The sequence below is a fragment of the Urocitellus parryii genome, chromosome 7 (genome assembly GCF_045843805.1).
Source record: "Urocitellus parryii isolate mUroPar1 chromosome 7, mUroPar1.hap1, whole genome shotgun sequence".
Classification (NCBI taxonomy): Eukaryota; Metazoa; Chordata; class Mammalia; order Rodentia; family Sciuridae; genus Urocitellus; species Urocitellus parryii.
In genome coordinates, this window is record NC_135537.1 from 161,379,145 (window position 1) to 161,405,277 (window position 26,133).

The 26,133-nt window shown below is 50.6% G+C and overlaps 1 protein-coding gene across 1 annotated transcript in view; it reads right to left on the reverse strand.

The window, feature by feature from the left end:
• Positions 1–3,002: 3,002 nt before the first annotated feature.
• Plxdc1 (plexin domain containing 1) overlaps positions 3,003–26,133 on the reverse strand; it is a 63,241-nt gene continuing 40,110 nt past the window's right edge. The window contains exons 8-14 of the mRNA XM_026387008.2: positions 20,664–20,759; positions 17,209–17,290; positions 13,800–13,860; positions 12,516–12,651; positions 7,301–7,333; positions 5,112–5,272; positions 3,003–3,713 (exon numbers count right to left, since the gene is read on the reverse strand). Of these exons, the coding sequence (XP_026242793.2) occupies positions 3,594–3,713; positions 5,112–5,272; positions 7,301–7,333; positions 12,516–12,651; positions 13,800–13,860; positions 17,209–17,290; positions 20,664–20,759 (689 nt within the window). The 3' untranslated portion in view covers positions 3,003–3,593. The remainder of the gene's footprint in view (positions 3,714–5,111; positions 5,273–7,300; positions 7,334–12,515; positions 12,652–13,799; positions 13,861–17,208; positions 17,291–20,663; positions 20,760–26,133) is intronic.

Sequence of the window (26,133 nt, forward strand, 5' to 3'; positions counted from 1 at the left end):
TAGCATTTTATTTTGCACACAATGGAGGTTGTAAAAGATTGTTGCCTTTAAAAAAATTAACACTGAGAATTCACACGAAATATGTGAATACTTTCTTTTTAGGGCAGCGAGGGTACCCTTAGTTCCCAGGTCCTCCTTGATGTGCTAAAAATTCAGGTAGTTTGAGAGAAAAAACTAATGTGACCTTGATTCTTTTGGTGTAGGCTCTCATGGCCAGGGAGTCTGTTCTGGGACCTGGGAAACAGTCTTAGCCCTGCAGATGAATGGTCAGATGAATGGTCAGCTCAGGGGTGAATGCTGCATTTAAACAGTGTGATTGGCTGGCAGCTTGTGCCATTGTCTTTAATTAACAAACTCAGCAAAGTCTGAGTACAGCTGCAGCCTTGTCCAATGTTTTTTAAAAATAAAATGTGTGTGTGTGTGTGTACACATGATGCAGGGAAACTCTAGTTAAACATAAAAATTTTTAAAAATTGTCTTCAAAGGTCCATCAAGAACCTTCATAGTGACCAGAGGACATTTTTTTTTTTAAACCTCAGGCTCAACAAGTGGCCTCCAGTGTTCCAGGGCCTGCTGGGCCAGCTGGGTGATACCTGATTATGGCCTGAGGGTGCTGGGGTTCACGGCTGGGCTCATGTGACTTGTATTTGTCCAGCCCTTACTGGACAGGTCCACAGATCTAGGAGTGGCTGAATGAAGGCTGTGCTCACAGCCTGATTCTGGGTGTCTTCTTGAACTTGGTGGCCTCTGCATTCCTCTTAGTATTCCCATTTTTCGTTTAGCTCTCTTGAGGGTTCTGATACAAAACAGAGCCTTCCTAAAACCTTCAATCTCTGAGCAACATGGAAAACTTCACGGTCCTATTTCACAGAGTCGGAGCTTCCTGTTAGTGATGGACTTTCGTGGACTCTGACCCCTCAGGATCCCCAAAGACACCAGGAGGCACCTGCCAGTCACCTGCTTTCCCTGGAGAGTATATATGCCTGTGGGGTGGAAAGGCCTGAAAATCTGGTTGGTGGTGCACAGTATCTGAGATACTCACTCCCTCGTCTTGTTAGATGGGCAGCCAGACTCCGAGCGGTGACCCTGAGACCCTTGTCTCCCTCTGGTCACTCACTCTTGAAGCAAAACACTCACCATTGCTACCCAATTCACATGCTCTAAGCCTTGGGGTCCAATGCCTGGATCTGTATAAGAAATACTTATCTTGTCTAAGACCCCTGAGGATACCCAGGGCCCAGCATCAACTATGAGGTGCTTGGCTCTGTTTCTTGGGAGTCTTGATCTAAGTGTTTTGGCTTGAGAAATCCATTAATGTCCAGGGGCTATTATTGTCCAGAGGCCTCTCTTAGTGACACATCTTTAGTTCTTTTTTTTTTTAATATTTTTTTTTAGTTGTAGACAGACACAATACCTTTATTTTATTTATTTGTTTCTATGTGGTGCTGAGGATTGAACCCAGTGCCTCACACATGCTAGGCAAACGCTCTGCCAACTGAGCCCCAGCCCCAACCCTAGCCCCAGCCCTCATCCTTGGTTTTAACAGCTCCACTGCCCTGGCCACTGACACTCCAGGGGTCAGCCAGGTTTCTGTGGCCAGGGCCAAGGCATCCCTTCTCCACCGGCAGTGGCTAGGGGCAGAGTTCTCCCTGTCACTGGGCCCCTTTTCCATTGTCAACATTCTTTCTCTTCAGGAATCCAGAATGGGTGACTGAACACCGGGAAAAACTGTGCTGGAGTTTGGGAGTGAGGCAAATGGTGCTGCCCACTGCCATAGGCCACAACATTTTAGGCATGGCCATCACAGATGCTTTGCTACTGAGTCTGAGCCAAGTCGGCCGGAGGTCTGGGTGCCAGGCCACTGTTGGGAGAGCTTTACCCATCCTTCTGTCTTCTGAAGTTTGCAAAGAACTCTTCTCTGCTGCATTGTCGTTTTTCTTTCTCAAGTGCTGATTCCTCTTCCCCTACCCCCTCTCCCAGCCCTTTCTTCTCCAGTTGGTGAAGCAGGACAGAGGACCAGCGGGCTTCCCACTCTGCTTGTCTTTAGAGTCCTGACTGCAGATAAACCGTGAAGCAGCTAGAAAACCATCCGTCAAGGCTTCCCATGCGTCTGGCTATTTGCACTGCCTACCCCCCCCCCAAAAAAAAAAAAAAAAAAAAAACCACACACACTGAATTGTCAGATGCTCTAACTCTTCCTTTGCAGCCTCCTGGCACAAAGGGGCATGACTAACTGGATACTGTGACTTAACATTTATTTGCCTTTTTAATTTTTTTTTTCCACTTAGAATGAGGGTGAGCTCTAGATTTTAATTTCCAGTGCCCTTCAGAAGCAACCCTGGCTCCTCCCGGGGACAGAAGTCCCTGAAACCAGGCTGAGTTTGGGAGTCTGCACTCCCTGCCCCCAAAACTTCTTGCAGAGCAAGGGAGACGGTGGGACATTTCCAAGTCAAGGTCTTAGGTAGAAAATTCTCCCTCCGGTGCCGGTGCCGGCTTCCTCTGTCTCACCTGCTCTGCAGCTTTGCTGCTCAACAGTGTCCAACAGAAGATCCCCCGGCTGGGTGGGTGTCCAGGAATCCTCAAGTTCCCATGTTTGTCCCTAATGGCTATAGAAATCCAGTTCAGAGAAAGAAAAATATGAACTAAGCAAGCTCTGCCTTTAGAGGTACTTACTGGCACCGACCGCAGTACAGGCCAGTGGGTAAAATGGGCACCTGACATACTGATGGGAAAAGGAGCCCCACATGGGACATGGGCTACCCAGGGCTTAGCCCGCCAGGTGGAACCTGGGCGCAAAGCTTGGCTGTAGGTTGTACTTGCTCAGATGCCCAAGTCCTGGGAAGGGAGCCAAGTCTGAAATGCAAATTTCCCCACAGCTGCGTCTTTTTCCTTTTTTTTTTTTTTTTTTATAAATAATTATTTTTAGTTGTAGTTGGACACAATACCTTTATTTTATCTATTTATTTTTATGTGGTGCTGAGGATCGAACCCAGAGCCTCGCATGCACTAGGCGAGCGCTCTGCCGCTGAGCCCGAGCCCCAGCCCCTTCTTCCTTTCCTCTTGTTTGGCTTCTCTCCCATGATGACATGTCCTAAGGGCTTAGATCTTCACAGATGGAGAGAACCCCTTCTTTGGCTTCCAGAGCCACAGAAGCTGGGGCTAAGTGCGCTGCCTCCAGAGCCAGGAGGACCAGCTCTTGAGTCTATGCCCTGGAACGCAGCAGTCCTGCCCCAGGCTTTTTAGTGAGCCTGTGATCTACACAGGAGCCTCAAGAGGACAGAAGGGCATGAGGCCACCTCCAGTGGGGAGGTAGGTCTGAGACAGCTAGAGAGTAGATCATTGAGAGAACCAAGGGGAGACCCCTCTTATTAAACAGGATGAGATTAGGTGATTGTTCCTTTAAACCCCCCCTCCCCCCGTGGTTGCTGTGCTGCCCCCTCTTTAGCTGGGCTGTGGGCTAAACTGCGGCCCCAGCACCACAAGCCACCCATCTCCTCTTCTGGGCCCAGGTGCTTGGAGAAGGCCTGCAAAAGTTACTTCTTCTCTTTGCACAGCTCATCTTTTCTGGCCATCCTGGGTTTTCTTGCCTGGCCTCAGCACTGCTCGGCCTCCACAAAGCCCTCCTTCTCATGGCCCGAGGGCTCCACCTCAGTGTAGGTGGAGTGGTTGGGGTGGTTGCGGAATTTCATGGCTGGCCAGTGGTGAGGTCTCCGCTGCAGGGGATTCGGGGGACAGAAACAGAGTCAGCAGACATGATCTCTCCATGGGGACCCCACCACCAAGGGACAGTGCCATAATTCTCTCTTATAAGGACTCTGGGGTGCTGGGGCCCACTGGGCTCCAGGTGATAGTCAGGGCCACTCTCCCCAAAAGGCTCCCCACTGTCACCCCTTGACCACTGGAGCCAGTGTTTGGAAGAAGTACATTTGATCCCTCACTTGTGTGGTCTACACAACTGTTGCTGAAGCTTTGAACTATGGGTCAGAGATGACTGGAATGATCTGAGAGGCTCTGGAAATGCCAGGATAACCCTCCAGACATCACAGATTCTGCATCAGAGGGAACCGGGGGTTTACTGAAATGCAGGTTCCTGGGCCCAGCTTAGACCTACTCCATCAGAGTTCCTGTGGCCTGGGGATCTGCAGTTCCCAGGTGATACCCAGGTAGGCTAAGACTTCAGAAAGACTGATGAGGACCCATAAATAAGGTCAGTGAGTTTGTGACCTGTGCAGAGGAGACTGAGGTGCCAGAGGGCCATGACTGTGCCCCTCTGAAAACCTTTGAAATGATCCTTTTTAATAAGGAGCATAAGGAAAGTTTTCTCTGATAACTTTTAAGGAATTCCCAAAGGGTACCACCGGCTTGCAGCCTTCCGGAGGGCAAGGACAGTATCTTAATTATCTTTGTGTCCTCAGCTCCTAGCAAAAACCATGGACACACTGTGAGCACTCAGCTAATTCTATGAAATGAGCCTTATCTTCTGGGAGCTAATAACCCAGCTTAGAGTGGAGGGCTGGATAGCAGCTGCTGGACCCTGTGGCTCAGAGTGCTGGGGGTTGAGTCTTCCTTCCCGTGCAGCACCTCGGCTGGCCCCTTAGCATTCTGGGACATTTGGAACCACAGTATCCTCAACTAAAACTCCCAGAGAGCACAGCCCTCATTACCATTTCCACTTTTCATTTGTCATCTAAAAAAATCCAAAGCAGCAGCAAAAGAGGTTGGTTCTATTATGGCTCCAAATAAGTCCCAAGTCTGCAATTTGGGCAAGAGACACCATAAATCATTAGGGAACGGCTGCCCAGCCGCTAAATGGGCTCTATACGGTATTTTTGGCCTTCAATCTTTCCTCTGGGGACTTTTCTAGTTTCACAAATGGGGAAACAAAAGCAGACAGGCTATTCTAGGGACAGAGAGCCAAGGGGCTGAACCCTGGGGGTGATGGACACAAAGGGCACCAACCAACCACTGAGAGATGTGCCAGGAGGGGGCTGGTGTAGGTTTCTCAGGCAGGTGATGTGTGAGAAGTGCAAGGGGAAAAGGTGGGTACCCAATGGCCTTGGAATCCCTGATACAGAGTGGACGGCAGAACCGAGACCACATTCTACACTGACCTCGATGAAGAACAGCGCAGCATTAGAGTTGGGGTGGCCATTAATGTAAATACCAGCCAGGATGATGGCTGCCACCAGGAGGACGGCCAGCACGATGCCCACAATGGTGCCCAGGTGCACAGGGGGGCCCTTTGTCTTTGGGGACAGGTTGTCCTGGAGACCTGTGGAGAGACCATTAGGGCAGGGAGGGGCTGCAGGGGAGCAGGAAAAGTTGGGCCATGGAGTCTTGGGTTCTAAAAAAGTCCCCAAGATGAAAGTCCACAGGACCTTTGGGTCCACTTATCAAAAACATGAGAAAGGTGGGACAGAAGCTGGTGGAATTGGGAGGAGTACAGCATTAACGTTGTTCTTAGCACCTCTCGGGAGGTTTTCCAAAACCACTTAAAAGCTGTCCAAATGCTTAACAAGGATCGTAAGGGAAGTTCTCTTGAACATCGGTGTCACACAACCACCTTTAAGGAATTCATAAAGGGTATGTGATGGTTAAGAGTTTGGGATTTAGGATTTGGCTGCTTGGGTTCAAATCTATCCTCTGCTACACACTAGCTACGTGACCATGGACAAATTATTTACCTCTGTGCCTCCATTATCACTTCTGTAGAACAACAACAACAGTAATAATAACAATAACTACCTAATAGGATTATTGTGAGGGTTAAAATGAGATGTCATGTCAATAACCGAGGACATGTTGAGCATCTTAGAAGACCCAATAAGTATCAACTATTATGATAGCAAAGGACGATATTTCTACTTGTCACTGTCGACCAAATTGAGACACCCTGGAGGACAGGGGCAGGGTCTTATTCATCTTTGTGTCCTCAGCTCTTAGGAGAAATGGTGGACACACAGTTGAGCTCTACGGAATGGACTAGGTCCCCTGAGATCTAACAGGCATTAGGCACTCTCCAAGGACATCTCAGTGTTTGGAATGCACCCCAAGGAGGACAGGAAGTTTCCACAGACCAGAGAGCTGGGAGCCCCTCCAGTCCTACTCTTTCCTGTGTGACTGAGGGAATGGAAATGGAGGTTAGCAATTTACCCAAGGACACACCAGTCCAGGGCCAGCTCTAGGCAGCCTGATTCCCTGACATTACTTGGGGACTGTAGGGATGACAAGGTGGAGAAGACAGGTGGTTATGTCAGCCACAGAAATCTTGAGCCCTTTTTACACACCAGTGGGCGAAATGGGAGGCAACAGAGGGTGAGGGCTTTTAATAGGACGTGTTCAAAATCATTGTCCTCCTAGCCCCTGCTCTCTGTCACTCGGTAAACTGAGGAAACTCAGGAGAGAAGCTATCCAGGCACCGCAGAGCTTGGCTAGCGCCCCCGTGCCAAGAGGTGGGAAGAGTTGAGGTAACACAGGTCACAAGCCAGTCTCCCGGACCTGCTGGCCACCAGCCCACAACCTGCCACTCTGGTGACTTCACAGGCAGGACTTGGTTGACTGGATGTGCAGCCCTCCACCCACAACATTCCCTCTGTGCCTCCCTCTGTCCCTCCGGCTGCCTGGAGAGGAGCAATGGCGCCCTCTCTGGTGGGAGATGCATCCAACTGCACTGCCTTAACCACCTCTCCTGAGGGAATCAGAGAACAACCTCTAGCCTGCAGTAGGAAGGGGCGCCTGCCCTCACAGCAGCTGTAGCAGAGCCCAGCTGGCCCTGGGCGATGGACAGGGGAGGAGGGCCCCATCACCCCCCAGCTCATCCTCCCAGGCATCCCCGAGGCTGGATGAACCTGCCTTCTGGTGCTCTGCAAAGCTTATGGTGGGACAATTTCTGTGTGCTGTGGGCCAACCCACAAGGGAACTTAATGTCAGAGAAATTGCTTCCCCTCGCTGACTAGGAGGCCCATGGGGGGGGGGCATGGCCACCGGCCCCACCAGCCATGTCTGCCCAGGCTCAGACTTTCCCCTCCCGCCTCTTCAGGGCAGCTAATATTCAAGAGTGGGAGGCCAGGAAGAACCTCTGGAGGATCTGGCTAAGGTAGAAATGTTTGGGTAGACATGTTCCTTCAATCTAGGGGCCTGTGCCCAGAGTGCCCCCTGCCTTCCCACCTAGCAGGAGGTCTGGGCCATCCACATTGGCTGCTTTGCTCCTCCTCTCGGCCACAAAAAGAGGCCCAGTGCACCCTCTTGGGTAGGGCAGACCCAGGGGTTTGGGGAAGAGGGCAGGTGGTTCTATACTCACCATCTCCTGCGTAAGGGTTCAACTTGGTGTCATCTTCAAAGAGAGAAGACAAAGGAGCAAGATTAGTGGAATCACTATGCCTTTGTCTCCCTGGGTCTGGATGGGATTTTAGGAGCTTTGGTTCAGCTGAAGTGCAGAGAGGGGAGGTGACTTGCCTAGAGTCTCACAGCAGTGCAAGGGTAGAAGGCCAGAGCAAGTCGGGACGTCTTTCCTGTCAATTATTGACTCATTCAACAAATATTTATTGAGCATTTACTGTGGGCTGAACCCTGGGAATAGGTGCTGGTGACACTGCAAGTAACAGACATGGTCCCTGCCTTTGAGGAATAACAGGTGGGAGAATGGAGGACTCACAATGATAGGCATGTAGCAGTGATAGAGCATGTGCCTAGCATGCCTGAGACTCTGGGTCAAAAATAGATAAAATCCACATGATGCTGAGCACAATGGCGCACACCTGTAATCCCAGCAGCCTGGGAGGCTGAGGTAGGTGGATCATGAGTTCAAAGCCAGCCTCAGCAATGGCGAGGCACTACACAACTCAATGAGACCCTGTCTCTAAATAAAATACAAAATAGGGCTGGGGATGTGGCTCAGTGGTTGAGTGCCTCTGAGTTCAATCCCCAGTAACAAAAAACAAAACAAAACAAAACAAAAAAACTTGGTCAGTTGAGAGTAGCAAACTAACTGGGGACAGTGGCCCATGCTTATAATCCCAACTCCTTGGGAGACTGAGGAAGGAGGATCAGAAGTTCAGAGCCAGACTCTGCAACTTAGCAAGACTCTGTCTCAAAATAAAATAAAAAGAGATGGGGATGTACCTCAGTGGTAGGGTGCTTGCCTAGCATGTGTGGGGCCCTAGTTAAAAAAAAAGAAGAGGAAAAAGCAATTCCCCAAAATTGAAAAGAAAATAAAATTGTAGATTTCTACAGGTGAATTTTCTTCCAGAAATTCAATAAATAAGAACTTTTTTGGGACTGCAAATTGGTGCGGCCAATTTGGAAAGCAGTATGGAGATTTCTGGGAAAGCTGGGAATGGAACCACCATTTGACCCTGCTATTGCCCTTCTCGGACTATTCCCTGAAGACCTTAAAAGAGCATGCTACAGGGATACTGCCACATCGATGTTCATAGCAGCACAATTCACAATAGCTAGACTGTGGAACCAACCCAGATGCCCGTCAATAGATGAATGGATAAAAAAAAATGTGGCATTTATACACCATGGAATACTACGCAGCACTTAAAAACAACAAAATCATGGAATTTGCAGGGAAATGGATGGCACTAGAGCAGATTATGCTTAGTGAAGCTAGCCAATCCCTAAAAAACAAATACCAAATATCTTCTTTGATATAATGAGAACAACTATGATCAGAGCAGGGAGGAAGAGCAGGAAGAAAAGATTAACATTAAACAGAGACATGAGATGGGAGGGAAAGGGAGAGAAAAGGGAAATTGCATGGAAATGAAGGGAGACCCTCATTGCTATACAAAATTACATATAAGAGGTTGTGAGGGGAATGGGGAAATAAACAAGGAGAGAAATGAATTACAGTAGATGGGGTAGAGAGAGAAGATATGAGGGAAGGGGAGGGGGGATAGTAGGGGATAGGAAAGGTAGCAGAATACAACAATTACTAATAGGGCATTATGTAAAATTGTGGATGTGTAACCGACGAGATTCTGCAATTTGCATTTGGGGTAAAATTGGGAGTTCATAACCCTCTTCAATCTAGTGTATGAAATACAATATGTCAAGAGCTTTGTAATGTTGTGAACAACCAATAAAAAAATAAAATAAAAAAGAACTTTTTGAGCAGAATTTCAAACCTATTTTTAAAAATAGTAACTTACTTTTTAAAACAACTTTATTTTATGTATCTATATTTTTATGCGGTGCTGAGGATCAAACCCAGTGCCTCACACATGCTAGGCAAGGGCTCTGCCACTGAGCCACAACTCCAGCCCTTCATATCCATTTTGTTATTGCAAGTTGACAACAATGAATTGGCTAATAAAAACTGACCAAAATAACCTAAATATCACTGGGCATAACTTGATTCAGAAGAACATGAGAATATAGACCATTAAAAATCCATTGTAGCCTGGTCCACACTTACCTCTGGTAGACAAAAGGACATGGTGCCTGTCACAGTCCCTCCCATAGAGCCACTGAAGGCGGATTCACTGGGCCCACCACAGCCTCTTTCCTACTCACCAAGGACTGGTTCCCAGCTGCCATCTTGCCAGAACTCCATGGAATGCAAATTGGCTCCCTAATTAATGGGTTGAGGTATCATCCCATGAAACTCACAGAGGAAGAAGTGCATGTAGTGTTTATCGAATGAGAGGTCATTTTTCTGTAGTTGTTTGTCCCTTCTTGCTGCTACCAATGTGATCTGTCAGCTGCTTATAAGATGAGCCCTTGTACTACACACAGCTCTTCTGGGCTTTGTGCCAGTAATTTGCCACTCAGAGGTGGTGTGGCCCCCTGGAGTGGGCAGCATTCAGTTGCAAGTGAAGAACTTGGAGTCCAGCCCCCAGGCCTCCTCTCCCCTAGTCCTCTCTGCTCTCAGACTCTGCACGTCCCCCAGGAAAGCTGCATCCCCTTGGTTTATAACATTTCCCCATTACAGACTGTTCCACAAGATGAACTGCACCAAACAGACTCTATTCCACGCCTGTCTCTTAAGTGCCCCACAATGATAGGGCTGGGGATGTAGCTCAGTGGTTAAGTGCTCCTGAGTTCAATCTCCAGTAACAACAACAACAACAACAACAAAAGGACTTGGTCGGTTGAGAGTAGCAAACCAGCTGGGTACAGTGGCCCATGTGCGGCCGGCGGGCACCTGGCCTCAGTTCTGTCAAGATGCCTTGAGAGCTAGGCATGTGGGGGGCAGTCATCATTAAAAGATCTCTATTTTTGCTGGGGATCAAACACAGGGCCTTGAGGATGCTAGGCAACTGCTGTACCCCTGAGCCACCTCTCCAGCCCCAAAGTTCTTGACAATATTAGCCACCTCCTCCAGGCCTGGAAGGACGTGGAGCCATAATTGTCCTCACTTACTATAATGCTTTTTGTTGGGAACTGTTACATAGCAGGAGTGAGGCCAGTTCCTGGCCTGGCAGGAGCCAGACAACAATATGGACAAACAGAATAGGCTGCCTCTGTGAGGGACAGCCACCACAGTAGCGACAGAGCACCAGTCCCTGCAATCCCAAGTTATTACCAGTCAGGATTTAGAACAGGCCCCCAGATGCTGTGTCCTGGGCTCTCCGTGCCCACTACCGCCACCCCTTCAGCCTCTGACACTGTGGCTCAACCAGATGGTGAAGTCCTGAGTGAGGTGAGGGAGCTGTCTGTACCCCCAGCCCAGTGCCAGCCAGAGTGTGCCCTCGAAGCACAGGGTGGACTGAGGGAGACTGGCCAAGGGTTGCTTCCTTCTGGTGGAGCTTCCCTTCACTGGAGGGTCACCCCTGCACTTGGCTGCTAACTCCCCAAGGGCCAGGTCTCTTTATGCTTCCTCTTCATTTAATCCCCGGAAGCAGCAGCACCTCAGCTCTTAGTACCTGAGTCTCAACCAGCTCCTTGCTATTTCCCAGCAGCCTCAGGGTGACCAAGCCACCCGAGTCTGCTTCACGTGTCCACCTTTGGCTCTATTCCCTGTTCCCTGAATTGTTACCAACCATTTTCATCTCTTTCAGCACTGAAAAAGGCAGTGGGGTCAAGGGGAAGGAGAGCAGCTTTTGGAGCCAGATGAGACCTGACTCCATCTCTTCCTGCTGGGTGGCCCTGGGCAAGTCATCTATCTCTCTGAGTCTTAATGTCCTCTCTATAAAATGGAGACATAACAATATCAACAACCAGAATGTTTAGGAGGACTAAATATTAATTTGTACATGACTGTAGCAACCTACCCGTCACATGGCCAGTCCCCCAAGATATTAGCTCTTTCTGTCATATCTCATTCTCCTCTGTGACTTCACTCTGGCCAGGAGACCCTGATTTAGTTCTTCAGTTCACCGGGCAATATTTAGAAAGGTGAGGGCACCTCATGTAGGCCTGAGTCACCTACTTTGCCCCTTATAAGCCTATTTCCTTATCGGTAAATTAGGATGGTGGCTAAATATATATATATATATATATATATATATATATATATATATATATATTTTAGAGAGGGGGACAGAGAGAGAATTTTTTAACATTTATTTATTTTTTCTTAGTTCTCGGCGGACACAACATCTTCGTTTGTATGTGGTGCTGAGGATTGAACCCGGGCCGCATGCACGCTAGGCGAGCGCGCTACTGCTTGAGCCACATCCCCAGCCCTAAATATTTTAAAATACTAACTTTTTCCTTCTTTCTTCCTATCTGTTATTCCTTCTAAGCAGGTGTTTGGCTCAGAGGAGGCTAAGAGCTCATAATCCTTCAGTCTTTCTTTAAGGGAAAGGGGCTTTCAAATCTAGAAGAGATAGATTGGAAAAGGATAAGAGAGGGATTTCTCAGAGATAAGCAAAGAATCCTGGAGGAGTTTGGGAGAAACTGAAAGATCTCGGGCTCCTGGATTGGAGGAGGTTGCACAGGGCCTCCAGGGGACAGGGAGCCAGAAACCACCCAGGACCTCTGGCAGTTTCAACCAAGAGGCCTTGAGATGGCAAAGAAGCCTGGGGACTGCCTGGTCTGAATATGCAGTATGAATGGTCACCAACCCAAGGGGCCACCTGGACCCTCTGCTGGAGCAGGGGCCAAGGCCAGAAGAGCTCCTGCCAAGTGGGGTCTGAGAGTCAGAAGCAAAGTTAAGTTACAGAAAAATCAAACAACCTTTCTCTCACCTCTTAGTGTGTGGACTTAAGTTCAAACCTGCTGCAAGAATGAGACCTCCAAGAACCTGTGAGGATTACTATCAAGATTAACCCAGGTGACTTAACAGAAATGCCTGGCCCTGGGCTGGGACATTAATTCTCCCCTCTCCACAGTGAATTCCACCCCTCGCTCTGATGCAGGTCAGCACAGTGGTTATAGCCCAGTGGTTATACACCTGCCTCTGCTGCTCTCCAGCAAGTGAGCTAAGCTCTCTGGGCTTCAGTCCTTTATAAGAAGGCAGGGCAATGTCTGTCCCATGAGATGGTCCCTGTGAGGGCCAGCGAGTGCTTCAGGCAATAGTTCTTCCCAGGTCCCCCGCCAGCCAACCCCAGCTCCAGCCTTACCTTCAGTGGTAAGGCTGTCAATGAAGAGGGAGGAGGAAGTGGTGGTGAGGTCGCCGTCCAAGGGGCCAAAGGAGCTGTCAGGGGAGGCTGAGTAGTGGTCCTCATCCTGGAAGTCCTCGCACGTGCTGCCCTCTGCCTAGAAGAGAGACCCCCGCACTGCTGCCTGGCTAGAGTTGGGCCCTGGATGCATTTAAACCTTCCACTTAGTCTGACCACTTGGGAAAGCTGAGATGAAGGCTTGCTTGAGCCCAGGAGTTCAAGGTCAGCCTGGCCAACCTAGGGAGACTCCAGTTCAAAAAAAGAAAACAAAATGAACAGCAACAACAACAAAAAAAACCCTTTACTTTATCCTTCAAGGGTCTTATCTTACAGGACAATTTATCAGTCAGCTGCTTCAAATTCTTACTCAAGGAAGGAGCTGAGAGGCCAATCTTGAATAAATAGAGCAAATCTGGACATTTAGCACAGCCAACGTCAGAAAGGGGAGGTTGGACAGATTTTTTTTTAAGGCCAGAAAAAGACAGCTTACCCCCGGCCTGGACTAATAAAAGAGGCCGCCGAGAGGGCGTGGCAGTGGGTCTATAGGGTTCATGTTTAAATGCTGAGTCCAGCGCCTCTTAGCTGTGAGAGGCAGACCTGCTCCTCACACTCTCCCCTCTGACCAAAGGGGGCACTGGCCTCCAGCTTCAAGGTCAAGTTAAATAAGAGCAAGTGTAGGGCAGCACCGTGAGGTGCTCCCACTGCAAGACGAGGAAGAGGACGGGAGCAAAGAAAGATGCAGTGAGCTCTGCGTCAGCCCAGGGTATGAGAGCAGGACGCTCCCCACCCAGGATCATTGCTGGAAAATTCTAGTAATGAGAAGGAACCGGTACAGGATTCTAAGTGGGAGGTGCCTGGAACGACCCTCCACACCCCCCAGGATGACTGCCTCCCTCAAAAGCCAGAGGCCTAGAGCCTCAGCAGGTGCACAGCCTCTGGAGGAGCCAGCTGGGACTGAGGCCCTGCCTCTCCAGGCACCAGAGGAGTTCCGGAGCAGCTGCCTGCTGAAAGCCAAGTCCCCAGAAGCAGTTGTCTTGGGGACCCACAGAGCCCTCTAAAACCTTCCAGAGTGGTCTAATTGGCTCAGAGCAATCTGGAAAACAAATCTTAGCTGGAGGAGAGAAAAAAGACACCTCGGGCTGAAGACACCTTGAAACACAGCTCCCTGGGGAGGGGCCTGCTGGCAGACCTCCTTCCCCTCACCTGCACAGGGCCACGTCACAGCTGCGCACATATGCTTCTCACCTCCTGGGCACAGCCATAGGCCAGCCATTCCTGACGATAGCGGTCGAAACCACTGGAGCACCTGCAAGGGGGTCAAAAAGTTAGAGAAGTGAGGGGACCGGAAGAGAAGCCCTCCACTTTCATGTCCCCTATTCAGTACATCCTTGAAGGCAGTGAGGAGGGGCTCAACTCCTGGTCAAGCTCCCCAGGTGCAGGAGGGAGGGGAGGATGTTTGTGTATCCCCACCTTTCTTAGGACCAGCTCTCGGGATTAAGGCCGCAGCTGCCCAGATGTGGGTGTGTATGTGTGTGTGTGTGTGTGTGTGTGTGTGTGTGTGTGTGTGTGGTGTTCAGGGACGCATGACCTCTGATGACTTTTAAGTCTGTTTGACTCTGCTACCGTGGCATTCCTGGAACTGGAGGAACTCATGCTCATTTGCCAGGCTCCAGGTATTCAGTGGCCTCAACTTTGAAGCAGAGGCTGGTGGAGGGTGGGCATCGGAAGAGGCTGGCCTACGCTCCCTGTGTGATCATTAAAGGCAGAAATAAGGGTTCTGCTGGAGGCTGGGAGAGGTGAGAAACAGGCTGACCCGGGTCTCTGGAGAGGACACTGTGCAGCTCAGCTGGGCTGGAAGAGACCAAGTGCCTCCCTTGGGAAAGGGTGGGATACAAGGATGAACCAGAGAAGGTTCTCCACGGCATCAAGGGCTCAAATTGCCCTTCTTCACTCTTTGGTGCCAGGGGAAACAGCAAGCTTTACTTGAGTTCAGGGACATCTGCATGGGAAGAATAACATCCTGAGCCACGAGGGCAGAGAAAGATTCCCAGCAAGTTAACTCCACACCAGCAGCCCCTGCCCATCAGTCCAAGACCCAGTGAGGCCAAAGTTGAGGTTTTCTGAGGACCTCTAGTCTTTCCTTTTGGAGGTATCCAAGCTGCTCCTCTTGAGCAGGGGTGGCTGCATTGCACCAGCCACAGGCTCCTTCTCTCAGGCCCTCTAGGACCACTGCTTTGGGGGATAGAGGATTAGGGGAGTTATTGGAATATGGGGACCTGTTTCTTTTAGACTAGGCTAACTGATTCTTTCCAGGATTAAGCATTCAGTACAGGTCTAAGAGCATCACATTCTAAACCCTGAGCCAGTCAACCCTGACTCAGAGAGGGGCATGAGAGATGGCCACTTACTGAGTGTCTCTTGAACGCCAGGTGCTGCCCCAGACACGGCTCCTCCAGCACCATTCCTTAGGACTCTCACAATGACGTTAGAAGGCAGCGGTTATGACCATCAGTTCCTGAGCTAATCCAGGAACTGAGGTCACCCTTAGACTCCACAGTGGGCCTTGGGGACCACTTTAGGATGACAGAAAGACACTTTTTCCATGGTAAGTGAAACTGTCTGAATCAGATCCAGCCCCGAGTGGGGCGGGGAAGCCCTGGGAGGCTACAGAGAGCAGAGGAGATGAAGGGGAGGGGAGAGGAGAACCAGGGTCCTCTATCAGCCCTGCCCTCTGGCTCTAGGGCACTAGGGTCAGCTCTCATTTGGAGCCAAGGCTCTAAAAATCTGGCAAGGAGTGAGTCTAGGCCCGTGGGTGTCTGGGGATGGGTGGTTTGTGGCCCTTGTCACCTCACACCCTCTGAGAGAGCTTCTCTGCTCTGGGGCTGACAGGACCCCCCGTAGGGCAGAGTCCACGGGCAGAGCCCCGCCCTCCCCTCACCCCTGACTGGCCAGTCCCACTGAGGCAGGCCACCCTCTGGTCATGTCATGCTCCCCGAGTCTGGGTGTAGCCGCTAAACGGGGCTGTGGTGATGTGAGGGTTTTGCTTTCGTCTGGCCCACTTTGCAGTTCCCATGGCTCCGTTTGTGCTGGATGCTGAGTCACGCGGTGGCAGCCAGCCCCAGGATCCCAGGGCTCATCTCAGGCCATCCAGAGCGTCTCCCCACTACAGAGACAGCGGTTCTCCACTTTGAAAATGCAGAAGATGAAACACTCCAAAAAATCAGACTCCTGGGACCGTGGTCCCAAGGGGTCAGATTCTGTGGGTTGTGGGGGGAGAGGCAGGGAATCCGGCCAGCTCTCCAGGGGATTCTGAAAGACTTGGTGCACAGAAGACTCTGCAAAGTCTCCTGTTCCAGAAGAACCAACCCATTGACCCAGGTTCAGCTCCACGAATTCTGAGGCAGCTCTCTGCCTTCATTCAAAGACCCTTGGATGCTTTGTAAAAATGCTGTTTGGCATTTGGAGAGTTTAAATAACAGTGTTCTCTCCCCCACCCCCACATCTCCCTGATTCACATAATACAGCTCCATTTTAAGAGGTAAACACACTAAGGCCTCAGGTGAGTGCGCCAAGGCACAGCTGGTGGGAAGAGCACCTGGGAGGCCTGATAAGCGCATCCTCTCCCCTGAGAGTGGAGCCGCCCTGTGCATTGCAGGCTGCCTGTGGAGGCCAGGGCTTCTATTTCTGCTCAGGGATGTTGGAAAGGAGCAAAGGAAACGCTGACAGCTGCACGACAGCTGCACGGGAACTCAGAGACTGTAATTTTGCAATTTTCAAGATCGCCTTAAAGGCTCCTGGAGTTCCTAGGGCTTCCCACTCTCATGAGAGCTCAGTCCCCACAGGAATCCTTCTTTCCCCTCCTGCCGTTTATTTATCTTGGACAGGAGAACAGAGCTTGAATTCTAAATCTAATGTGCAAGGAAATGATTTCAGAACTAGGAGTAGAAGATAAACTGGGTTTAAGGACTTTAGCCCTGAAACTGAATCTCACCCAGAATTTTCTGTGCTTCTAAAACCAAGCATACGGTGTTGTAGCCTCCCCCAACTTTCTGCGGATGCCTGCAGTGTCCACACCCCTGGTTTTCAAGAAACCCTGTTGTAACCCAAGAAAGATCTTGAGGTGGTGTTTTGGGGTCACAGGGCTCTCATCCAGTGGCAGTGGGTCATTGCCTGTCTCTGAGCTGGGAGTTCCGACACTTGTCTGCAGATGAGGCACTATGTTAAAATGCCGGGTCCCGGGTCCCCTTCCAGAGATTCCAGGATTCTGCATGCTTAACAGGAGATCTTGGAGACCCTGGGATGACCACAACTGAGTCCTTCTCTTTGAGAAGTCCTGCTCTAGAACCAATACCCTCACAGCTTCCTGGGATTAAGGAGGGGGCTACAGCTGCTGGAATCCCTGAATGGTCTTCCGGAAGCTTAGTGTCACCCCAGGCCTCACCCTGCCACACAGGCACCTTGATCAGGCACAAGCCTCAAGAGAAATTCTCTTGTGAGACATTCTTGTCCTGTTGGCCAGGGAGGCACGGAGCAGAGAGAGAACCTCGTGCTGGCAGAGAGGCCCAGAGGCCCGAGGCAAGAGTGGAGCTTTGCCACCGTCTGGTCTCCTCTGGAGTCTGCTTATGGGACTCAGCGCATAATGCTGGGCACAAACCTCTGCAGGACATGGCACCAGCTGCAGTTGAAGGTCAGGTCCGAGGACATGCAGGTGTCACAGCTCCGATGCTGCAGGCAAGCTGCAAGAGAGGAGGCAGTGGCCGCTGAGCATCGGGACCTTTCTACCAGCTTCACAGGGCACAACTCCTGAGTTCTGGAACCTTCCAGAACAATAAAGTCTCTGTCTTAGCAGGAGCTTGAGCTCACTTCAGTCCAGCCCCAACTCCCTTCCTTCCTTCTCTCCTTCCATGACCAGGGGGTTAGGTCCTGAGCTAGTGCTGGGGGCTTAACAGTAAGACCTAGTCCCTGCCTTCTTGGGGCTTACAGTCATATGAGCAGACAGACCCCAAACAGATGCACAGACAAAAATAACTACAAGTTGGGCGCAGCAGTGCATCCTTGTAATTCCAGCAACTTGGGAGGCTGAGGCAGGAGGATCACAAGTTCAAGGCCAGCCTCAGCAACTTAGGGAGACACTGTCTCAAAATAAAAAATAAATAAATAAAAAGGGTTGGGGATGTGGCTCAGTGGCAAAGTGGCCCTGGGTTCAATTAACAGTACAAAAGTTTACTGGGGCTAGAAGTCCTGGATGATGGAGTCCTAGCAGTGAGCAGAAAAAGAGCAGATGCCCGCAAATGAATAGACAAGTCTACCTCAGGGCTTCTGTGGCGAGAGGGGCTGAGGAAAAAGTAGTTCAGGACAGGAAGGCAGAAGGAGAGTGGGGATGGGGCTGCTCAGGGAGCCTAACACAGGCCTTGGAGGAGAGGGCCTTTGGGCAGAGGATGAGAAGGGAGGGAGGGAGCGGGCAACTCTGGGGGGGGGGGGAGGAAAAGTCCAAGCAGCAGAGCCTGGTGTGTATGGCCCAGGAGTGGTCCCAGAACAGACAGAACCCCTAACAGGCTGCAAGGAGGGGAGAGGCGGAAGTAGCAAGAAGAGAGCGGCAGCTGGGGCTGGCCCAGGGCAAAGAATGAGCAGAGCAGGCTGCTGGAGGGCACCTGGGCCCCTCCTTGCACTGCTCAGGTAGAGGAGCCAGAGGCCTGGGGAGCAGGAGGCCTGGGGAGCAGGGGGCCTGTGGAGCAGGAGGCCTGGGGAGCTGGGAGGCTTGGGGGCTGGACTCTAAGTTCTTCACTTGCAACTGAATGCTGCCCACTCCAGGGGGCCACACCACCTCTGAGTGGCAAATTACTGGCACAAAGCCCAGAAGAGCTGTGTGTAGTACAAGGGCTCATCTTATAAGCAGCTGACAGATCACATTGGTAGCAGCAAGAAGGGACAAACAACTACAGAAAAATGACCTCTCATTCGATAAACACTACATGCACTTCTTCCTCTGTGAGTTTCATGGGATGATACCTCAACCCATTAATTAGGGAGCCAATTTGCATTCCATGGAGTTCTGGCAAGAAGGCAGCTGGGAACCAGTCCTTGGTGAGTAGGAAAGAGGCTGTGGTGGGCCCAGTGAATCCACCTTCAGTGGCTCTATGGGAGGGGTGGCTGTTGGTGGCACTGTGTCCTTTTGTCTACCTTGGTGGATGAAAAACCAGGAGCAGGAAATAAGCAGGGGCTGCCTCAAGGTGGGGGTGGGGCCGTGTGCTCTCTGCCTGCTTCCTTCCCTGCTGTACCCAGGGGACCTAGAGTGCCCCGCGTGTGATATGTAGAATTCATGGGGACCTGCTCTTCTTATTCCCATTTTACATAGGAAGGAACTGAGGCCTGGAGTCATGAAGCTACAAGTGGCAGGTCTGAGTCTGAGCCAGGGTCTGTGTGAACCTAGAACCAGAACTCAGCCCTTTTGGTTTCTTGGTGGGTTCCTCGTGCCCCTGCTCCCAGCCTCACGCAGGGTACCTTTCCTTGACTGTCTCCTAGCAGAGGAGCCAGGAAGGACCCACCATGGAGTGCGATGGCTTTAAGATAAGCCATTCACATCCCTGGGAGTATCTGGGATAAGTGCTCTTGGCACCCAAAGCATAATGGAGAAGCTGAGGGATAAAGAGCTTTCTCCCGGCAAAGCCAGCAGGGCTCCCACACGGGCGGCCACACAGGAGTCCAAGGCCTTGCCGTTCTCAGTGACTCTGGGGGCCCCTTAAAGGCTCTGGCCACACTGGCCATGATGAAACCCTCTGGGAGCCTTGTGGGGAGTTCATAACACCTGTTGACCTGTGTCTCTCATCTCATTTCAGATGTCCTGTGTGCTATTAAATGCTCACGAAATTCACTAGAGTTGGGGGCGTGGCTCAACTATACAGTCTCAGAAGTACATTTCAGGCGCGGTGGCACACGCTTAAAATCCCAGAGTCTCCAGAGGCTGAGGCAGGAGGATTGTGAGTTCAAAGCCAGCCTCGGCAACTTAGTGAGGCCCTAAGCAACCTGTCGAGCTGTCCCATACATACATATATACAAGGGCTTGGGATGTGGTTCCGTGGTTAAGCACCCAGCCCAGGTCACTGCTTCACCCAGGCACTTAGCCCGGCCCTGTATGTCTTTATTCCTCATGAAGCTTATCCAAGTTTAGGACTTGAAGTCTGTCCTTGCAAGTCCCTGAGGAATCCCTGTTCTCAGGCCCTGGGCTTCTGCCTCCAAAGAAGGTGACTGGGTTGGTGAGTCTGTGACCTGCACGGTGTCTTAGCCCTGAGACTCCCTGGTGTCTGGTCCTTTCTATTTTCCAGGGGAAGATACCCGATGAGCCCAGGCTGGCATTCATGACCAACCCTTCCTCTTCCTCCTCTTCGTTCTCTATCCCCCAACTCCCAGGAAGGAGGAGGAAGAGAAAGGGAAGCAAGAAACTTCACAAAAGGCAGGCCAGCCATGGCTTCAGAAGCAAGCTGGGAGGTACCATGGGACAGGAGAGGAACTTAAACTCTCTTAAAAATTCAAGAATAGAAGTGCTGTCCTATACCCTGAGTCCCTGCCTCAGTCCCCACATCCCAAAGAGCACCCAAAGACAGTCCTGAGGCGTCCACAGTGGCAGGGGGCCTTGGTCATGGTGTGTGTCTTCAACTGTATGTAAGTTTTTGGAGGGCTGCTGCCTAAATCTTTTTACTGTCCTCTGCCCATGGACTCCAGCACCATTCCCTCCAAGGAAAATTTAATGACAAACCACAAATTGTTCAGTTTCTGGGTTACTTTTCCTTGGCACTAAGAGGGTACATCTCTTTGGGGTTTCAATTTTATATCAATAACAATACCTGTCATATATTAAGCAAACCACCCCCCAGGCCTGGGACCTACCAGTAAATGTCAGAGCTGCCATTTCTGGTTCTAGCCCTTTCCACAGCTCTGGGAGGGAGGTGTTGGGGTCAGGTTACAGGTGAGAAAGGGAGGCCCAGAGAAGTTAGGTGACTGTATCCCCAAGAGCTCAGCGGTGGGCCTGGGCCATGAACCCTGTCTGTTGACTCTGAAGCATGTTGCAAGATGGCGGAAAGCCCCCTGTCCCTGAGAACAAGCCCCACTCACTTGGCAATGGGGTGAACTCCACGGCCGACGTGCTGGTGATCTTGCTGGAGTCCAGCTCCACCCGGTGGTATTCAAAGATCGTCCTTCGCCGAGACTCTGAAACAGAGGCAGAGCCTGTCCTCAGGAGCCTGTCACAGCCAGAGGGCTCAGTGCAGCCACTGAAGGAGGAAGTAAACCCACCAACCTGGGAGAGACAAGAGCCAGGAGCTGACCTGGAGAGGAGAGCCTCTGTTGTGTGCAGGTTAAACTACCACCACAGAGGCGGGGCTGCTGCTGGGGTGAGGAGATGGCCAGCCTCTGCTTCCACATGCCTCTGCCATCACAGGGCTCTTCCCTGAGCCATGATGTTCCCCCACCCTATCTCCTTGTCGAGCTCACTCTTGCAGATCTGGCTCAGGACCTCTTTCCCTGAGTGGTACCTCTTGACCAGTTCCTTTTCTGTCCGTACTCTGGCTAGGTGTCCTCCTCCCACTGTACTTACCAGGTTGTGTAGACCTTCTGGGCATTAGACTGTGAGCCTCAGGTCCTGAACCTGACCCACCGTGAGCGCTCTGCTACAGTCTCTTGCTGACCACTCTCTCCTCCTGGATGGAGGCTTGAGCAAGGTTCAGGGTCTGGATCCAGGTTTAAGTCCTACCTTGATCCCTGCAGAAACTACCCTCAGGACCTCAGAGTCAGACAACCCAAGTTCTGATTCGAGTTCTGCTCCTGACTTGCTAGCTAACCTTGGGCAAGTCAGTTGAGCCTCTGTTTCTGGTCTGTGAAGTAGAAAGACAGAGACACTTGTCGCAACACCTTTTGGAGGAAAAAAACTGGAATTGTAGATGAAAATATTTATCTTAAAATGGCAATCTTCTATGTGCTGATATTTCTCATGACCACACCATGTCCATTCATGAACCAGGACTTGGCGTTGGTTTCCTTTAGCTCTGCAAGGCCGGCAGCCAGCTGCTGAGCTTCCCCACAAGAAGAAAGGGCACTGAGTGTGTGGTCTTTCCAACGCCCTTCCTCTTTCTGGAAACAATATTCCTTTTGGGGGAACAGGGCCCAGCACACTGAAGCTGCCGTCTTCCATGACCCCGCCTCACAGTGATTGGTTCAGGTCTGGGTGACAGATTTGAGATGAACCAATCAGAGATCTTCCCTGAGACTTTTCAACTAACCAACCCATGAATGACAGTGTTTCCAGTCTCATAGCCACAGAATAAAGCTATTTTATAGAAAGGAACAGGAAGTACTAGTGTGGTTCCAAAACCTTCTCTGGCCCCCATTTTCCCAGTTGTTCAGCTCCTCATTTAGTTCTTTGTTCTACTTTGATATTCCCCAGTGCACTCCCCTTTCTGTTTAAGCTACTTTGGATTGAGTTTTTAGTACTAGAAGCCCAGAGTCCGTACGGAAATATTTCTCACTCAACTCTAGATGGTTTGGGGGAAAATTTCCCAAGGGAGCAGGAGAGCCACCATGCAAGGGAAGGCCTCTAGTGCCCTATCCCTCACCCCTCCTCCTGTGTGAAGGATTCAGGGGGCACCCACTGCTTAGCAGAATATCTCAGCTCTATGTCATCACTTACTTATCCTCAACCTTGGAATAGCTCCCTCCTGCTTATCCCAGGATTGAACCCCCTTTGGTCTGGGGCCAAAGTTCACTCCTTCCCCAGGACACCACACTGCTCTGCTGAAGGTACCAGTGCACACTCAGCCCCTGAAACATTCAAGCCTGTACAACGTCATTCTAAGCAATGAAAAGGAAACTGCTCTGGCTTTGGTGCTAGCAAAGGTCCCTGGAACTAAACAAAGGTCCCTCTGAATACAGCCGGAAGGCCTGGGCTTGAAATGTTGGCACTGACCATTCCCACTTTTCTTCCTTACTTTCTTTTTTTTAATATTTATTTTTTAGTTGTAGTTGGACACAATACCCCCATTTTATTTATTTATTTTTATGTGGTGCTGAGGATCGAACCCAGGGCCTCGCACATGCCAGGCGAGCACTCTACTACTGAGCCACAACTCAGCCCCCCATTCCCACTTTTCTAAGGGAATCCATCTGTTATCCATGAGTTGGTTACAGCTCTGGGCTGGATAGGAAGGGCAAGGGAGTTGGGAGGACTGACTGAGACTGGGAGGAAGAGAAGCCCTGGATCAGGAGGGTAGTCACAAAGGAAGGGGGAAGTTGGGGTTACTGTGACCAGGCAGATAGCTCTGTTTTTACTACTTGGGTGACCTTGGATGAGGGACGTAGGCTTTGTGAGGCCCATTCAGAAATGGGACTAGTCTTCCTCTACATGGGGTTGTCCTGAAAATTAGGCTACTTATATAAATAACGCACCCGGACCCCAAGAGCCACTTAATACATGAGCCCCTCTTTCCTCTCAGTCCTAACGTGTTGTGTGTGTGTGTGTGTGTGTGTGTGTGTGTGTGTGTGTGTGTTACTGAAGATTAAGCCTCACGCATGCTTAAGTGCTCTACCATTAAGCTGTACCATTAAGCTATATCCCCAGACCTTATGAAATTTTATTTTGAAACAGGTTATCACTAAATTGTTGAGGCTGGCCTTGAACTTGCAATCCTCCTGCTTTAGCCTCCTGGGTAGCTGGGATTATAAAGTGTACACCACCATGCGGCTCCCAACTCCTTTATTGTCTTTGTTTTTCATGTAGCTGAGACTCCAGGGCACTTTCAGGCCCTCCTAGCCCCTCCAACTCCGCCCTAACCAAAGTTTAGTTTATAAACTTGAACATGGAGAGAAAGTATGCCTCACTTCTTCCCCCACCCTTTCTTTCCCGTCTCTCTCCCCGAATGGTTCTTGTCTGAGACTCCCTAGCGGGCCCTACAGCCCCCTACCACTGTGGAGGTTGCTGTGGACAGACTGGAGATCCTCCACAGAGGTGCCTGACCATGATCTTGTCTAACTAGGACCAACTGGTCCCCCACCTTCACTCTTTCAGCCTCAAATGCCCAGTCCTGTGGGCCTCTCCATTTCCCTCTGCTGGCCCCGAGGCCCAGGCTGCTTCTCTTCCAGGGAATGCCACCTCTTCCCTGGTTTCCCTTCTTTCTTCCTATGCCAGAGTAGAAGCTGTTTCTTGCTTTTTCCCTCCTAGAGAATAAGGCAATAAGAAAAGTGGGGGACATCACAGCCCAAGTGGTGAATTGGCTTGGAGGTGCTGGGGGTTGGGGTGAATCTCCCATGCCCCCCCCCCAGGGCTGCTCAGAGAGGACTGATCGCAGAGGCTCCCTGCCCCACCCCCACCTACCAACCCTCCCGAGGAGGCAGTGGGAGGACCTTGGCCCCATCCTTCCTTCCCTGCCATAGAGAATGACTTCTCCAGCCCGAGGCACCCTCCCCCCCTTGGACTCCTAAATTAGAGCCACATGATTTGGGATGAGATCCAAGCCTCCCCCTGCTTTTCTCTTCCCGTTTCCCTACCCGGCAGACCCAGGAACACGTTGTTCCTCAGAAAAATGGCTAAAAGGAGTGGGTGGCACGGGGGTCCAGGGGGCCCTTGTAGGTGCCCACCAGGGGAGTCCCACCCAGGTATGGGCTCCATCAGAGAGGAGATGGGCCCAGCTCTGGAGACTCAGACTCGTCAGGTTGAGAGTCAACAGAGAGGGCTGGGGATGTGGCTCAAGGGGTAACGCGCTCGCCTGGCATGCGCAGGGCACTGGGTTCGACCCTCAGCACCACATAAAAAAATAATAAAAATAAATAAAGATGTTGTGTCCACCGAAAAATAAATAAATAAATAAATACAGAGAGTCAACAGAGAGCTAAGAAGTCAAGTGTCCCGCAATTCATTTCACAAATGGGGAAGCTGAGATTCAGACATTAATCCATGGACTGACACATTTTTGTACAATACTTTTTAATTTACCAAGCCTATCCACAGCCTTAAATGGGAAATATCTATGATAATTAAACGAGAAAGCTTGCACAAAAGCCCAGTACCACTGTGTACCATATTCATTTACTCCTTCAGCACACAGGTATGGGCACCTGTTCTGTCCTGGGGACCCTGCTAGGTCCTGAGCACTCAGTGACACACCAGACAGACCTGGCACTGCCCACCCTGGGCCTCCTATTAGGAAGTTACCAGGATCTGAATCATCTCATTTACCCTCATGACTTTCCAGGGTTCACAGACAAGATGTTACCAGTCTCCCCATTTTATAAGGAAGAAGGTGAGATCAAGGAAAGGACATTACTTGCCCAAGGCCACATAATGTTTTTTTTTTCAGAGACCAGACTTACAACTCAGGTATCCATGCCAAGGCAGCTCCAGAAGATCATCAAAGACATCTACAAATGAGTGTTCAACTGTTGCCTGGGGTCAGGTGAGGAAGGGCTGAGGAGTCCCCACTGTAGCTCTGGTCAATTTCCATGGTGTAAATACTTCCACCAGGGCTGATCTCCAGCTGCCCATTTGGAACTGCTAAACATGGTGTTGGGGAGAGAGGTGTCTAGAGAGTTCCTATTTGTGTTTCTAACTCAGATGGAAACATTTACATATCTGTCTTTGAAAGTAAGAAATTAAGCCAACATCCAAAGGAATTGAATGATTGTGTGTTTATTTTCTTCCTGAATAACCCTCAGTCTCAGAGAAAAGGAGGCAAGCCTCAGAGACATCGTCAGCAACTTCCAGCTATCTACAGGGCTGCTGTGGTCCTAAGAGGAGTCAGACCCCCTCATGAGTTGAGGGGAGCAAAGTACACAGAGCCTGGACATGCATGTGCACCCCCAGGCACACCCACGCCCCCTCTATGGACACACATACAAACACACACACACACACACACACACACACGCAGGCAGATACACACAGATTTTTTTTTCTAGTGCTAGTGATGAAACCTAGGGCTTTGTACATGCTAGACAAGGGCTCTCCCATGGAGTCACAGCTCCAGCCCCACATAGGTTTATATATATATATATATATATATATATATATATATATATATACCAGAAAGACCCTTTGCCAGGCGAGAGTGAGACTTGACAGAGAATGCCCAGTCTTGTGAGGAGGGCAGGTGTTTTGTAATTCATGTGTCCAATGAGGCACCAAAGTCCTCCTATGCTACATGGCACCACCTGTGTGACCCATTGCTATGAGAAGGGGGCCTGTGGACTGGGAACCTCTCCATGGAGGACAAGAACATTCTAGGCAGGCTTTTGAAGCTCCATCCCCACCCACTACTCCCAGGATCCATCTTTTCTTCTGAGAAAAATCATCCCTTTCAGGCACCAATGGGATTTAAAAACTGAATGGGAAACTCCAGGTCTCCCGCTTCTGCCTTCCAGGTTGCCTAGCTGTGCCCTCTGCAGTCCACTGGCCACGTTTTTCCCTTTTACTCCCTCCCTCAGCCTTAAGGCTCAGCAGAATGGCCATCCCCTTCTTGAAGACTTCGGGCAGTGGGTGGCCCCTCCTCTGAGCTTCACCACTCCCTGTGCAATGTTCAGTGCCACCTGTCACACTGCT